The 14,927-nt window shown below is 44.1% G+C and overlaps 1 protein-coding gene across 1 annotated transcript; it reads right to left on the reverse strand.

Annotated features, from left to right (window-relative positions):
• Nucleotides 1-3,264: 3,264 nt before the first annotated feature.
• On the reverse strand, nt 3,265-10,995 carry LOC102951605 (olfactory receptor 1F1-like). Its single transcript, XM_042972244.1, has 3 exons — nt 10,919-10,995; nt 9,026-9,676; nt 3,265-5,278 (listed from the first exon to the last, which is right to left on the reverse strand). The coding sequence occupies exon 3, from the start codon at nt 5,272-5,274 to the stop codon at nt 4,318-4,320; it is 957 nt and encodes a 318-aa protein (XP_042828178.1). The 5' UTR covers nt 5,275-5,278; nt 9,026-9,676; nt 10,919-10,995; the 3' UTR covers nt 3,265-4,317.
• Nucleotides 10,996-14,927: the final 3,932 nt, after the last annotated feature.

The raw sequence follows: 14,927 nt of genomic DNA on the forward strand, positions 1-14,927 counted from the left end.
AACGAATGGTTTTCCAATAGAGCAGCAAGGGCCAGTTAGCACATCTGAAGGCCTAAGGTACCCGGGTGGCTCAGTCAGTTGGGTGTCTGACTCAGTATCAGCTCAGTGGGTTTGTGAAATCGGGCTCCTCGAAGTGACAGTGTAGAGCCTGCCTGGGATATTCTTATTCCCTCCCTCCCTCCCTCTCCCTCTCTCTCCCCTTGCTGCCTCACGTGCACACGTTCTCTCTCTCTAAATAAATAAATAAACTTAAAAAATCTGAAGGCCCAGATATCCAGTTAGAATACCAACTTCAAATTGAAGGCATGCATCCCCTAAAGACACAACACAAGGACCAGGGGTTGTAAAGGGAAGCAACGCACCCATGGAGTTTCTTGGGATGGAGGATGGGGAGAGGGGGTCAGAAACTCAATAAAACTAAAAAAACATATACAGCTCCAGAATGACAAGTGCTAGGAAGGGAAGAATTCTAGAAGGGTGTTATAAGTGGATTTTCCAGGGAGGACCCTGGGGAAGTGGCCTTTAAACCGAGACCAGAAGGATGAGATAAGGGGAAGAAGTGGGCAGCAAGGGAACATTCCAGTAAGACATGAACAGATAACTGTTAGGTAAACTTGAATGGCTACAAGAAGTCTGAAAGAATGTTCAGGCTTACTAGTAATCTAAGAATGGTAAATTGAAAGAACAAGGTGTCAGGTGTATTAAATGAGCAGGCTGTGTGTATGTGAGTACGTAAATGTTTGGCTTGGCAAAAGAGGAATAATGGTATCCATCTACTGGGACAATCTTAAAAAAATATGTTACTATTAGTCCCATCAATTACGTTCTCAATACAAGCAAAAATACAACACTGTAATACTGAAAATTAAAAACAGCCCAAATGAATAAATATGTAGAATATTAGATAGCTAATAAACGAATGCTTTTCATCAAAAAAAAAAAAAATGTAATGTTTATTTATTTTTGAGAGAGACAGACCCTGAATGGGAGAGTGGCAGAAAGGGAGACACAGAACTTGGAGCAGGCTCCAGGGTCTAAGCTGTCAGCACAGAGCCTGACGCAGGGCTCAAACTCCAGAACCGTGAGCTCATGACCTGAACCGAAGTTGGACGCTTAACCGACTGAGCCACCCAGGTGCCCTGCCCCCAGTGCTTTTCATTTATTTTTGTTGGTAGGGTGGGTCTCGTCCTCTCTTTCCATTCTCTCAAGCCCACACCGGTTTCACCTTCAATTCCAACACTTCCCTGAACATTTATAGAATATTTCATCCAAGAGCAGCAAGAACACACATTCTTCTCAAGTGCACGAGAAACATCACCAAGACGGACTGCATATGGGCCATGAAACACACCTTAGCAAATTTTAAAAAATAGAAATCATACAGAGTATGCTCTCCGATCACAGTGAAACTAAACTAGAAATTAATAACAGAAAAGATAACTGGAAAATACCAAAATATACGTGGAAATTTAACAACACCCTTGTAAATAACAAATGGTTATTTAAATCTCAAGAAATGTAAAAATATTTTTGAACTAAATGAAAACGGACATACAACTTACCAAAACTTGTGGGATGCAGTGAAAGCAACGCTTAGAGGAAGATTTATAGCCCTGGATGCATATATTAGGAAAGAAAGACCTAAAATCAATCATCTAAGTTTCTACCCTGACATCTACAAAACAACAGAAAATTAAATCCAAAGTGAACAGAAGAAAACCCAAATAAAAATCAGAACAGAAATCAACGAAATTAAAAACAGGAAGCTAATAGAGAAAACTAACAAACGAAATCAAAAGCTGGTTCTTTGAAAAGATCCATGCATTTGATAAACCCTTAGCCAAGCTAACCAGCAAAAGAAGAGAGAAGGCACAAATACTACTGTGAGAAATGAGAAAGAGGTCATCGCTGTGGATCCTTTGGACATGAAAAGGGCCCTAAAGGAATATCATTGTGAAAATTGATAAAAGGAAACTTCACTCTGAACGGAGTAGGGAGGCTTAACCTCCCCACTGTATGAGAATGACAAGCTCTCACAAGCTGCCGTTGGCCATCAACCGTAGACCCAACAGGAAGACAGGCCTCATGAGTAGATACTACCGCCTACCGCGGCAGGAGAAAGAAAGGTTTTGTCCTTGCCTAGAAAGAACCAAGCCAGTGACAATCACAACTCAGCCAATAAGGAAGCACGACACTTCAGAACGCCATTTACTCCAATGGACTTTTTGCTTATGACGGCCCCTCCCAACTCCCCATCTTTCTCTATACAAGAGCAGTCCTCTTTGTCTTCTGGGAATGCCTGTGGTTTCGTCATTGCATGCTCGTCACTAATTGCAATTCTCTCCTAGTTCCAGATAAACCCATTTTTGCTGGTAAGATAACTGACAGTTTTATGTTTAAAGTCAACCATATGAACAACTCTATGCCCGTAAATTTTATTTCTAGGCAAGGACAAAAAGGATAAAAGGATGAAACAGGAATAAATAAAAATTATAAACATATATGCATCTAACTACAGGCCACCAAAATACATGAAACAAAAGCTGGGGGATTCCTTCAAAATTTCAAGGAACAGGTACTTTCCATCTTATTATGAAGAATTCCTGGATATGTAGACTAAAAATTGAAAATGTTACCATATATTCCATTTGGCAAACATATGGAGACGCAAATATGTCAATATAAAAATTACATGATAGGGGCGCCTGGGTGGCTCGGTCGGTTAAGCGTCCGACTTCGGCTCAGGTCATGATCTCACGGTCCGTGGGTTCGAGCCCTGCGTCGGGCTCTATGCAGACAGCTCGGAGCCTGGAGCCTGTTTCGGATTCTGTGTCTCCCTCTCTCTGTGACCCTCCCCCATTCATGCTCTGTCTCTCTCTGTCTCAAAAATAAATAAACTTTAAAAAAAAATTAAAAAAAAAAAAAATTACATGATAAACTCAGAAATACCCCCTGATTCTGAGTTCTGTCAGTGTTTATGCAAGATGTCATTTTGCCTCTCTCTCTGAAATTAAAGGAAACTACACCCTATTTTCCTCTTCATTCCTCAAAATCCAGAGCATCCTTTTCAGTGATGTTTTGACCAGTTTCAATATTGGTCAGGTTATGTTCTGCAATCACTTTCAAAATAAATTGAGTTATAATTTTATAGTAAACTTCCCTTACGTTTTATTTTAGAAACAGAATTACTAGTCAGCATATTTTGCTAGAACAACTTGATGGAAATATATCAGTATAGCAAAATAAAATTGTGGAGACTATACAGCAATTTTGAAAAGCTTTATTATAAAATTATAGTGGGAAATCAGGATACAAATTAGTAACTATGTAAAATATCTCAGCGCATTGACATAAACTGAAGGCAGTGTGGAAAAAAGATGCAGTTCATTGACACAGTGGAGATTTTTGAAGATATTCTTGTGTATCTCACACTTATTCCTGCTGTAATGCTGTGTGACCCAGAAAGCTCAGATAAGAAAATAACAAATAATTAGCTCGAATTCGTGGCAGAATTAGGGCTTCTTGGAGCCCCAAATGAACCCTTCCCTTTCCTACCCCCACCGGTCTGAGCTTCCCGTAAGATGTACTCTTATCTCTGCGTCTCTGTTGTGAGAAAGACAAACCAGTCCTGACACCCAGGAGATGGCCTGACACTCACAGATCGATGCCATGTTCTCAGGATGAACACAACCACAGTACCACACAGGGCCGCTCTGTGACTGACCATCATGGAGCAAGACAAAGAGAGACCACTCTGTAATCATGTCCGAACACTGTCCAAGCCCCAAAAATGACCAAACTCCCCCTATGTTGGCTGATACGAATTAATGCTACTTCTCTGCCAATCACAGTCTTGCCTTAGTCTAGTCTTCCCTCCTGGATAAAATATTTTAAGATACTCCATCAGAATCATCCCTACCATGTGACAGTGTGAAATCCAGAGCACAGACCCATTTCCTTAAATCCTCACTAAATTCACCTCAGACAACAAGCCTTTTGTAAATCCTGTCTAACACCTTCCTGCTAAGATGCCTCACAACTCCCGATGGTATGCATTCTCCCCTCTGAGCCTAATAAACCACACTCATTCAACAAGACATGTGTTGCTAGTGGGTTTGGGCTGCAGGGCACTAACAGGTGCAGTAAGTTATTTGGTAAAAGGATCTTGCTTTCCATCCTTAGCTGAAGAGGCTGTATCAAATCTAGTCTCCCAAGACAGACACTAGATGATTCTCTCACACTTGACAAATGCTGAGCTTTGCACAATAGAAAAAGCAAATGTGGTCTTCTTAGAAACTAGTTCCCTGCCTGATTTTCTTAGCCCATTTGATTACCAGGTAGAAAAATATTCAGAGCAACCACTTTTCCAAGAGCCCCTTTTATGTCCTTGTTCCTCAGGCTGTAGATGAAGGGGTTCAGCATGGGAGTCACCACCGTGAACATCACAGCAGATGCTATATCTGCCTCAGCTGAGTGTGAGGCTAAAGGGTTGAAATACACAGCAATGATGGTGCCATAGAAGAGGGAAACCACGGCCAGGTGCGAGCCACAGGTCGAGAAGGCTTTCCATCTTCCCTTCGTGGACGGGACTCTCAGGACAGCGCAGGTAATATGCACATACGAAGCCAGGATGCAAATAAATGGAGAGATCATGATCAACCCTGCTTCGATAAGAACCATCATCTCATTGAGACGGGTGTCAGAGCAGGACAGTTTCAGGAGGGGAGTCACATCACAGAAGAAGTGGGGGATGGCATTGTCTGCACAGAACGAGAGTCGAGCCATCAGCAGGGTATGCAGTAGGACATCCAGGTTGGCAATGACCCATGACCCAGCAACCAGCAGGGCACAGAGCTGGTGGGTCATCTTTGTCGAGTAGTGTAAGGGGTGACATATGGCAACAAAGCGGTCATAGGCCATCACAGCCAGGAGGAAATTGTCCATGTCCATGAACATGAACACAAAATACATCTGTGTGAGACACCCAGAGAAAGAGATGGTCTGAGTCCCAAGGATGTGGTTGGCCAGCATCTTGGGGACGGTGGTCGTGGAGAAGCAGATGTCCACAAAGGACAGGTGGCTGAGGAGGAAGTACATGGGGATGTGCAGGTGGGGATCCACGCTGATGGCCAGGAGGATGAGCAGGTTTCCCAGGACCGTGGCCAGGTACATGCTCAGAAAGAGCGCAAAGAGGGCCTGCTGCTGCTGCTGGGGCTGCCTGGAGAGCCCGAGGAGGAGGAACTCGGAGACACTCGACTGGTTTGCTCCTCTCATGGGGCTGGACTCAGATGCAGAGAAGAGAGGCAGAGCTCAGAAACCTAGAAGTTCTGGGTTTGGAAACATCAATCTAAGCTCCATCCAGCCACATGGTCACGTTAACGAAACCTGCATTAGAATTGCTCAGTCGGGATCCACCCCTGGTCTCTACACCCTGAGCTTCCAACTCCCAGTACTAGATGATGCTGGTCCCATTGCACTAATCTTTAAAATTGTATCAAATATAAAAACAACAAACAGGCACAAACACAGCCCTTCTCTGCCATTATGTAATGTTTCTTCTAACATTGCCAGGCTTTCTCCCACTTCTTAGCAGCTCACAAAGATAAGTGAAACAGTTGATCATTACTGGGTTTATCTCAAGCTCCAGCTGATGGATTCAGGACTCTTTCTATTACTCCTTGGATCTGGGTTGTTTTTTTTTTTTTTTTTAAGTTTATCTACTTCAAGAGAGACAGAGAGAGCAAGTGGGAAAGGAGCAGAGAGAGAGAGGGAGTGAGAGAATCCCAAGTAGGCTCTGCATTGTCAGTGCAGGGCCCGATGCAGGGCTAGAACTCACAAAACGTGAGATCATGACCTGAGCTGAAACCAAGAATCAGATGCTTAACCTACTAAGTCACCCAGGCACCCCATTGGATCTGGAAGGTGTGATAAAGAAAGCTCTTCGCATTAGTGGAAAAAATACACACACACATACACACGTATATGTGTATATGTATATATAATCTGTTATAATCCTACCTGGAAGAAGTTTGTACTGTTGTTATCAAGGGTTCTTTACCTTTGAGGAACCAACCAATGCTCCTCTTTAATATAAGGATTGGAAAGTAGTGGAAATATTGGTAGATCCCGAGCAAGTGAGAAGCGGAGGTTCACGGTCTGAGCCCTCTGTGTAGAGAAGGATGTTGGGGAGGATCTAGAAACAGGTATTTACAGTGGCTTCCATGGCCATTGGGACCAGATTCCCTGAGAGCCTCGTTAGAGACAAGCAGAAATTAATTGTCCCACCTATTTCCTGGTCCCTGTGGACCCAACAGTGATGACAAAGTATACGGATTTAACCCCTGGGTCAGAACTTGGGAGACAAAACAATCTGGGCAGAGATAAGTCTCAGAGAAAATTCCCTGAGACCTCAAATTGCATCACCTTGCTGATCTGGGATTATGCCTGTGGATGTGAAAATCTTATTGGTTAAAAGATTTTTCTTATTTTCTTAGGTCAGAAACTAGGGTTATTGCAGTGTTACCTGAGTGAACCCCTTTTTTTCTTTCATGTCTCGTCACTTACAGATGGGGATGCTGGGAAGGGGTTCAGGGTGGCATTACGGAGTTGTACTAAGTCCTTTAAAGCATTTGGTGTAAAGGATAACCTGTTTGTAACTGGGGGGGGTGGGGTGGGTAACAGATCAATCAGAGATGGCAGAGCACACCATGACTGAGAAACCCCAGGCTCCTGGAGTAGATGTTTTCACAGTGTCTTCCCAGCTCACAACGGATCTCCCTTTTCTGAAAACGGTCCCCTAATCCGAGCATCACAGGGGTGTGGAATCCGGCAGCCCGGTTTACACTCCAACACGTCCTGTCCAGTGATGATTCGTGACTGGCTTAGGGAACCTGGAACTGAGGCCGAGGACCTGTGGGTAATTCTCAGTGTTTCCTTCTTTTTCCTTTTCTCTTTTCTCTCCTTCCTTCCCTCTGTCCCTCCCTCCATCCCTTCCTCCTTTCTTCCCTTCCTTTACTTTTTCTCTCTGCCCCCTTTCCTTCTTCTTTCCTCCCCCCCCCCCTCTTTCTTTCTTCCAGAAGTAGCTAGGGGAGGGAGGACTTGGCCTAAATATGTAAATCTAGAAGCTTGCAACTCTTTCCTGGCTGCCTCACAGATGCAGAAGCAAAGTCTATAGAGAAGGGCAAAGAATGCAAACACAGAGAAAAGTAGAGATGAGCTGGAGACATGGCTATCCAGCTCAGAGTTCAAGACCTTTTCTGATGATTGGCTACATCGTAGCCTCACTCACAGTTCTTAGTTGCGAATGACAAAAATCAAGTCTCACTGAGGTAATCAGAAAAGGATTTCTTGAATGGATATCCTTCAAAAACACTGAGCAGGTGGAGAACCGGGCCCAGAAGGTCACACACCAACTATAATGGCCCAAATCACACCACAGAACTGGTTTGATTAGCACAGGTGTTTCTGCTGACGCCAAGCCGGAATGTTACAGTTCACGGCTCTGACACCGCTATCACTGGACATGGGATGCCACCAGCAGCACTTGGGAATCCACTTCCGGCAACGACTGCCACTGCTGGAAGAGGTCCTCCTGGTCTCCCCTTCTTCCTGTCAGAGGCAGGGTCAGGATACCTGATGGGCAGTCATATGCCCACGTCTTAGCCGCAAGAGCAGCTGGGAAATGAGTTATTCAGGGTGTCCTGTTACGTAGGAAGAAGCTGGCTTTTTCTCAAGCAGAATTATGAAGTGAGAAATTACCTAAGCTTGAGAAATGTCACAGAAGCTGGGAAGCCAAAAAGCAGGATAAATGCCCTCTAGAATTCACCCCTCCAGTTGCACACAACATTAACACATATCCCTCTTACCAATTCATGCTTCAGTAGAAGAGAAACTATCTGGCCTAAACATAATGCAACTATACTGCTCACAGTGTGGAAACAACTCAAGCCCATCAGTTACTGTATCCAGGCCCATAACGGGATCTCTGCTACTCCAACCATGTTCCCAGCGTGACATTCTATTACTTCTGAATCAAACTTGAAAGCCAACCAGTAACTACATATGCTACGTGTACGTAAAAGAGAGGAACGAAGGCAGAGAAAAGAAGAAGAAAGCTAGCTGGCGAAAATACATAGACGAAAACACAACACGGGAAGGAAGAAAATATGACTGGAAGTTGTAGTGTTCATTTCCACAGGTAGCCATGAATCCTTAGTTGATATTAGTAATTTTCCTTATCCACAATTTAATTCACGTTCCCTTTGTCTTTAGCCAGCATCTTGGCTGTTCAAGTTTCGAAAATCTGATATAGTAAAAAAAATTATAATAATAAATAATATTAAAAAATAAAAATAAATAAATATAAAATAAAATCTGATATAGTCACCCAAACTTTGATGTCAGAGAGAGTTGACCTCTTTATGACCTTGCCCATATAAGATTATCTTAGTCTTTCATTAGCTGCCATCACAGGTCATGGCAATTCCAGAATCCTCTCCAGGAGATCTTTCCATCCATATTCCTCTCTGCTACCATCATGTAGCAGCAAAACTATTTTCTAGTCATCGTCAAATGCATAACAATATTAGAATCTCTTTTTTGGTCAGTTTATCCAGCAGCAAAATGAGTCCAAATTGGCCGGCAAGAAGTCTCTTCAGAGCCCAGTGTTGCTGGGATAAGAAGCAAAATTGTGCAAGGAGATCATCAGGTATTACGACAAGAGGTGCGAGTCTACTCCTCCTACCTCTTGTTTCCTTGCCCCATAAATTCCTGGTTGGTAGAAAGTTCAGCAGATATTGTCCACTGGTATGAAACTTACACTGTATACTGAAAAACAGCACCCTAACCTCAACTGGTGCCCAAAGTGAGTCTTTAAAAGACCATTTCTCTATTCCATAAGGTCAATTGCTCCTGGTGATGGTGCACAAGTAAATACCATTGAATCACATGGGCCCCAGCCTTATCCTTTCTATTAGTTATCTATTGTCAAGAAACAACTTAGCAACTTAAAACAGTAAACATTTACCTTACACAATTCCTATGGGTCAGGAACCTGTTAATGGTTTAGATGAATGGTTGTTCTCGACCAGGACTTGTCATGAGACTGCAGTTAAGTTGTCCGTAGGGACTCAGTCATCTGAATGCTTGACTGTGGCCGCAGGATGGTCCTCCAAGGCGGTGCCCTCATGCTACTTTTGGCAGGAAACTCAGTCCCTCACATGAACTTCTCCATAGAGACAACTTCATATGTCCTTGCAACAGAGTTAATCGGCTTCCCACAGAACAAGAGATTCGAGAGAGCAACATGGAAATCACAGTATCTTTTATGATGGAGCTCCTACCATCACACATCATCATTTCCACAACATTCTGCTGTTTGCACGGTGCTAAGGAGAGAATGGTTATGTCCCCAGCAAGTTCATAGGCTGAAATCCTAGCCCCAAGGTGATGGCAGGGTCCTTAGGAGGCAGGGCCTTTGGGAGGTGATCCAGTCATGAGGGCAGAACCCTCACTAAGAGTATTAGTGCCCTTATAAAAGTAGGTCCGAGAAAGCTCCCTTGTCCCTTCCACTGTGTGAGGTTACACTGAAAAGAAAAGCCATCTATAAACAGGAAGTGGGCTCTCATCAGACACCAATGCACCATCACCTGGATCCTGGATTTCCCAGCCTCCAGAACTGTGAAAAAAACATTTCTGTTGTTTATAAACTACCCAGTCTAGGGTACTTTGTAATAGCAGCCAAAATGGGTTAAGACACAAAGTCAGGGGCACCTGGGCGGCTCAGTCGGTTGAGCATCCTTCTTGGCCTCAGGTCATGATCTCACGGTTCCTGAGTTTGAGCCCCACTTTGGGCTCACCGCTGTCAGCGCGGAACCCGCCCGCTTCGGATTCTCTGGTCTCCCTCCTTCTCTGCCCTTTCCCCGCTCCCACTAAAAAATAAATAAACGTTAAAAAAAAAAGGACACAAAGTCATCCTAAGTCAATGTGGGAAGGGACTACACACCAGGATCACTGGGGGCCATCTTGGCAACTGGTGACCACATTCCTTTTATTATTAAGTGAATTCCTTGCCTAGAAACTATGTTTGTGGGACGCTAAGCAGGTGGAATAGATTCATTCCTAATACACATCCCATCCGTCTTTAAACCTCAGGTTGACTAATGCCTCATTGCGTATATTAGTTTCCCTTTCCTGATTGCTTCTGTACACTCCCTGATACCTATGCTCACATAGCTTATCTACTTGTATCATAGCACTTTCATTATACCACCTTAAGTGACAAGGTGACTCAAGTGACCTGGAATGCATAAAGATCCTAAGTCTGACGCACAAGACTCACACCTTAACCTCTCCTTTAGGTCTGCAGTATAGGCCACCGTCTCCAGAACCAAACGCATTCATCAACATTGCCTTCTACACCAGAAATCACGCGAAGCTTAAAGCAGCAATTCTCAAACAGTAACGTGCACAAAAACCACCTAGGCATGTCGTTAACGTGAAGATTCTGATTCAGGAAGTATGGGATGCAGCCTGAGATTATGCATTTCTAGCCATCACCCAGGCTCTGCCTGGTCCTCGAAGAAAGAGGTGCCCTTACTCTGAGAAGGACCCGAGCCACCTGCACCCGTTCGTGCGCCGCTGGCTCCTCAGCCAACCTTGCCTTTTGAAAGGATATTCAAAATCGAAGTCAGACCTTGACCTCCCACAGTCCCAGCCTGTGGAAGTAGGAGACAGGAGTCGTGAACACCTGTAGCCCATCCCAACTGGGAAGGGCAGACGATCCCGCACAGCCCTAAAGGACTGGCGCAGGTGGGCTGAGGAAGGCTCATGGAACCCGCCAGTTGCCCAGGTTTGGTAGGCACCAACCGCAGAGTGCCTCTTCACGCCATTTCCGGGTAAAAGGGTCAGAGCCACTTACGGCAACGCACAGCCCCCACTCCACGCTGGACTTGCCAGCCCGCTGCACTTCGGAGAAAGACTACGCCGCACCTCCCCTCGGAGACTGCACAGAGCGGAGGCTGCGCAGAGCGGAGGCTCCGCCCCTCCTGTCTAATTGGGCAAGAGCCCGGGGGGCGGGAGCGACGCATCCTCTGATCGCATCCGTTTGAGGGCGTGTACAGCGCTTCCGGGAAGTGATACCGCCTGGTCCGCCTCTCCCGCGCTGCGCCTGCGCATGGCCTAGGGAGGTGCTTTTGGCGCGCCTGAGTCTCCAGACACCCAGGATTGGGAGGCGGAAGTGCAAAATGTAAAGGGACCCAAAAAGTTTAGTAATCAAAGTAAATAATTCACCAATGCAGTGTTGTTGTTTTTTTTTCCAAGCAAAGTTAATCGTTTAGCAAAGTATCAGAATTTTAAAGGTACGATCAGTATCTGCCAGTAAGCTGGCAGTTAATCTAAGACCTTCACTTAGTCAAGAGAAATTATCAAATAGGGCATTTCTCTCAGTTGAAACAGAGATAGGCAAAGGTTTTGAAAGCTTTACTGATGAGTTTACCTCTACTAAGTTAGTGTCAAAGATTAACACAGCCAGGCATTAAAGCTGTGAAAAACGATTTTATCCAGTAAATACTGACGGTAGGAGAAGGAGCTGAGCTCCATTCCATTCTCTGCAGAGGTGATTGGACATTTTAAAGGGAGAATGGGGAAGTAGGGAGAGGGAATGGAGGGAGCTTGAGCAGTCAAGGAAATGAAAAATTACAAAAAGCTGGGTAACGGGGTTGGTCCTTGTGAAATCCAAGCGGCTATCTTCAGGTGTTTCTGGAACTAGTTCATTCTTATGGCAGCCTTGGTTTTTCTGAGGCAGGCAGTAAGGGTACCTAGGGTGATACTAGGAATGTGGCCTTGAGATGTTAGATGCTGTGTTAGTGTTTGTTCAAGTCTTCTAGGTCAAAGTTGAGCACAGTCAAGGAGAGGGAGAAGTCTGACTAGAGTTTGGTCAAGAAAGGACTCTGTCCTTACACAAGTAAAATTGTAAAAGATATTGGTTTGGGTGTAATAAAATATTGTGGTTAAAATAATGTGAGTTTAGGGGCACCTGGCTGGCTCAGTTAGTAGTAAAAAAAATTTTTTTTAATGTCTATTTATTTTTGAGAGAGAGAGAGAGAGAGACAGAATCCAAAGAAGGCTCCAGGCTCTGAGCTGTGCTCTGAGCTGTACTGACAGCTCAGAGCCTGAAGTGGGGCTCGAACTCACAAACTGTGAGATCATGACCTGTGCCAAGTCACACTCTTAACTGACTGAGCCACCCAGGTGTCCCAACATGGAGCCCACTTCACATCCTATGTCTCCCTCTCTCTCTCCCCACCCCTTCCCCACTTTTGTGCATGTGTGCACACACACTCTCTCTCTCTCTCTCTCTCTCAAATATTAAAAAAATTAATATACCTACTTTTAACTTTTTCAATATTTTTTCAACCACTTTAAATGTAAACAATTAACCATTAACACCTTTAAACCATTAACCATTGAAATACATTAAAACATGCATATCAGGCTTCATTAAGGTCTGATGTGATGTGGCAGAGAGCTGAGCCAAGCCCATCAACTCCTTTAGAAAACTTTTTCATCATCCTCTACAGTAACCTCCCCATAGTAATTCATTCATATAATCATTTATTTGGGTAAATAATTACTGAGCAACTCCCACATTGCAGATACCTTTGAAAAACCTGGTCCCTGCACTCACAGCCAACAGCCTAATTAGGGCAGGGAGAATAGGAAGAAAAACACAAAGTAATTCCCCGAGGGTACTGACTTTTGCTACTCATTATTCATGAAACATGCACTTTATATGTACCAGACCCAGGACCTAACACTGTGTATAAATGTGAATAATGAACCATTTCTTAATTCAAGGACCATATATATTCATGGTGGAAGACCCCAGAAGAATGCAGACATCTGCAGTAGAAGGTTGTACAGGTCCTATAGGAAGAATAAGGCAAGCAGTTCGATTGTGGTGTATTGGTTTTCTAGGCCTGCCATAGCAGAGTACCATTAATTAGTACAGAAATTTATTCTCTCACAGTTCTGGAGGCTAGATGTCCAAAATTAAAGTGTTGGCAAGGCTGGTTTGTTCTGGAGACTCTGAGAGAGAACGTGTTCCATGCACCTTTTCAAGCTTCAGTGGCTGCCATCAACCCTTAGTGTCCCATCACTTAGGATTGCCTAGGGTCAACAATCCTTAGTGATGCTTGTAGATGTACCACTCCAATGATTGCCAGTCTTCACGTGGCAAAGGGTGAAGACTTTTCCCATCCCCGAGGGTCTTTGTGTCTAAGTGTCTTCACATGTGTTCTCTCTGTGGGTGGCTATGTCCAACTTTCTCTCTTCTTAGGAAGACACCAAGTCATTGCCGCATGGCCTACACCAATTCTGTCTGAACAAATCTTAACTTGATTACATCTGTCAATACCCTACTTCAAAATAAGGTCATATTCATAGGTACTGGGAGTTAGGGCCTGAACATCTCTTTTGCCGACTGTGGGACACTATGGTAGGAAATAACATCGAGGAATGATAGGGAGGTAGAATGCAGAGGACTTAGTGATTGATTGGACCTGTGGGATTATGGAAAGCATAGGAGGATTGCAACATTAATTGGGAACCATTCAGTGAGATAGGCAGTGCAGGCAGGAGAGAAATGTGTCTGTGCTTGGTGGGATGGATCATGGTGTGGAAACCACATGTGGTGCCCCATGGTGGCAGTGGAAACTTGACAGGTTCCACTTAGGAAATGTGGGATGTGAAGACATCCAGGTTGGACACTGGATACACAGGTCAAGGGGAGGTCAGACCGATATGGGTTCGGAAGTCACCAGAACATAGAGGTGGTTAGACACAAAGTAGATGTAATTTCCCAGGGACAGAGTATAGAGTGAAAAGAAATCCAAGTATAAAACCCAAGAGGAAAACAAATGCTTATGAGATGGTAGAAAAGGAGGAGGTGGCAAAGCAAAGGGGGCAAAAAGACACAAAAACAAGCGTTTTAAGGAGCTAATGGGGTAGTGAGTTTTAAAAAGAAACAAATGCTAAACAAGGCCACATGCACAGAAAAATCAAGCAAAATGACTCAATAGCAACACTGTATTTTGCAAAATTATATCTTCAAATTAAAAAATACTGAATGTTTCAATAAATGGTTACTAATGTGGCAAATGGACTAGACCCTAGTGCTTAACCTTTTGTTACACAACAGGGTAGATCTGTTCTTTTCCTTTGTTGTCATTCTGCTACAATTATTAAAAGATGTCTCAGGTTGGGTTCTCAGAAGGCACATGCTTTTTGTTGACCTATTCAATGTTAAAGGTTTGCTTGTGTAATATGGGTCAGGAGCCAAGATTTTGATGGTGCCCAAGGTGAATAGTTTCTGTATGTGATCCCTGAACATCCACAATTTTTAGAGGGCCCTAAGGGCAAAGAGGAAAAGCGGAGAGGAAGCAGCAATAAACAGATGACACAGAATCACGTACATAATAAGTCAAAGAGGAGTTTCCTGTGGGAACTCAGGAGAGAGAATGAGAATCTGAGCCTAGAGGAATCATCAAAGGCTTCCTAGGGGAAATAGCGACTTGGATCTTGAAGGTTCAGGGAAGGTTTGGCCCTCGGATAGAAGGACTAGGCGCCCTCAACAGATGACATAGCAAATGTTAATCTCTTTCTCCAAAATCAAAGGAACATCTTATGCTAAATATACTCCCATAAGGCAAGGCAATCAAATTGGGTGATGAGACACTGACACAGATTGTTTCTGCCCCCCCCCTCCCCGCCAAATTAATATGTTGAAACCTAACCCCCCAATGTGTAGTATTTGGAGGTGGGACCTTTGGGAGTTGACTAGGTCATGAGCTGCAGAGCCTTCATGAAGGGATGAGTGCCTTCATAAAACAGACCCCAGAAAGCTCCCTCACCCCTTCCACCACATGAGG

The sequence above is a fragment of the Panthera tigris genome, chromosome E3 (assembly GCF_018350195.1).
Source record: "Panthera tigris isolate Pti1 chromosome E3, P.tigris_Pti1_mat1.1, whole genome shotgun sequence".
Classification (NCBI taxonomy): domain Eukaryota; kingdom Metazoa; phylum Chordata; class Mammalia; order Carnivora; family Felidae; genus Panthera; species Panthera tigris.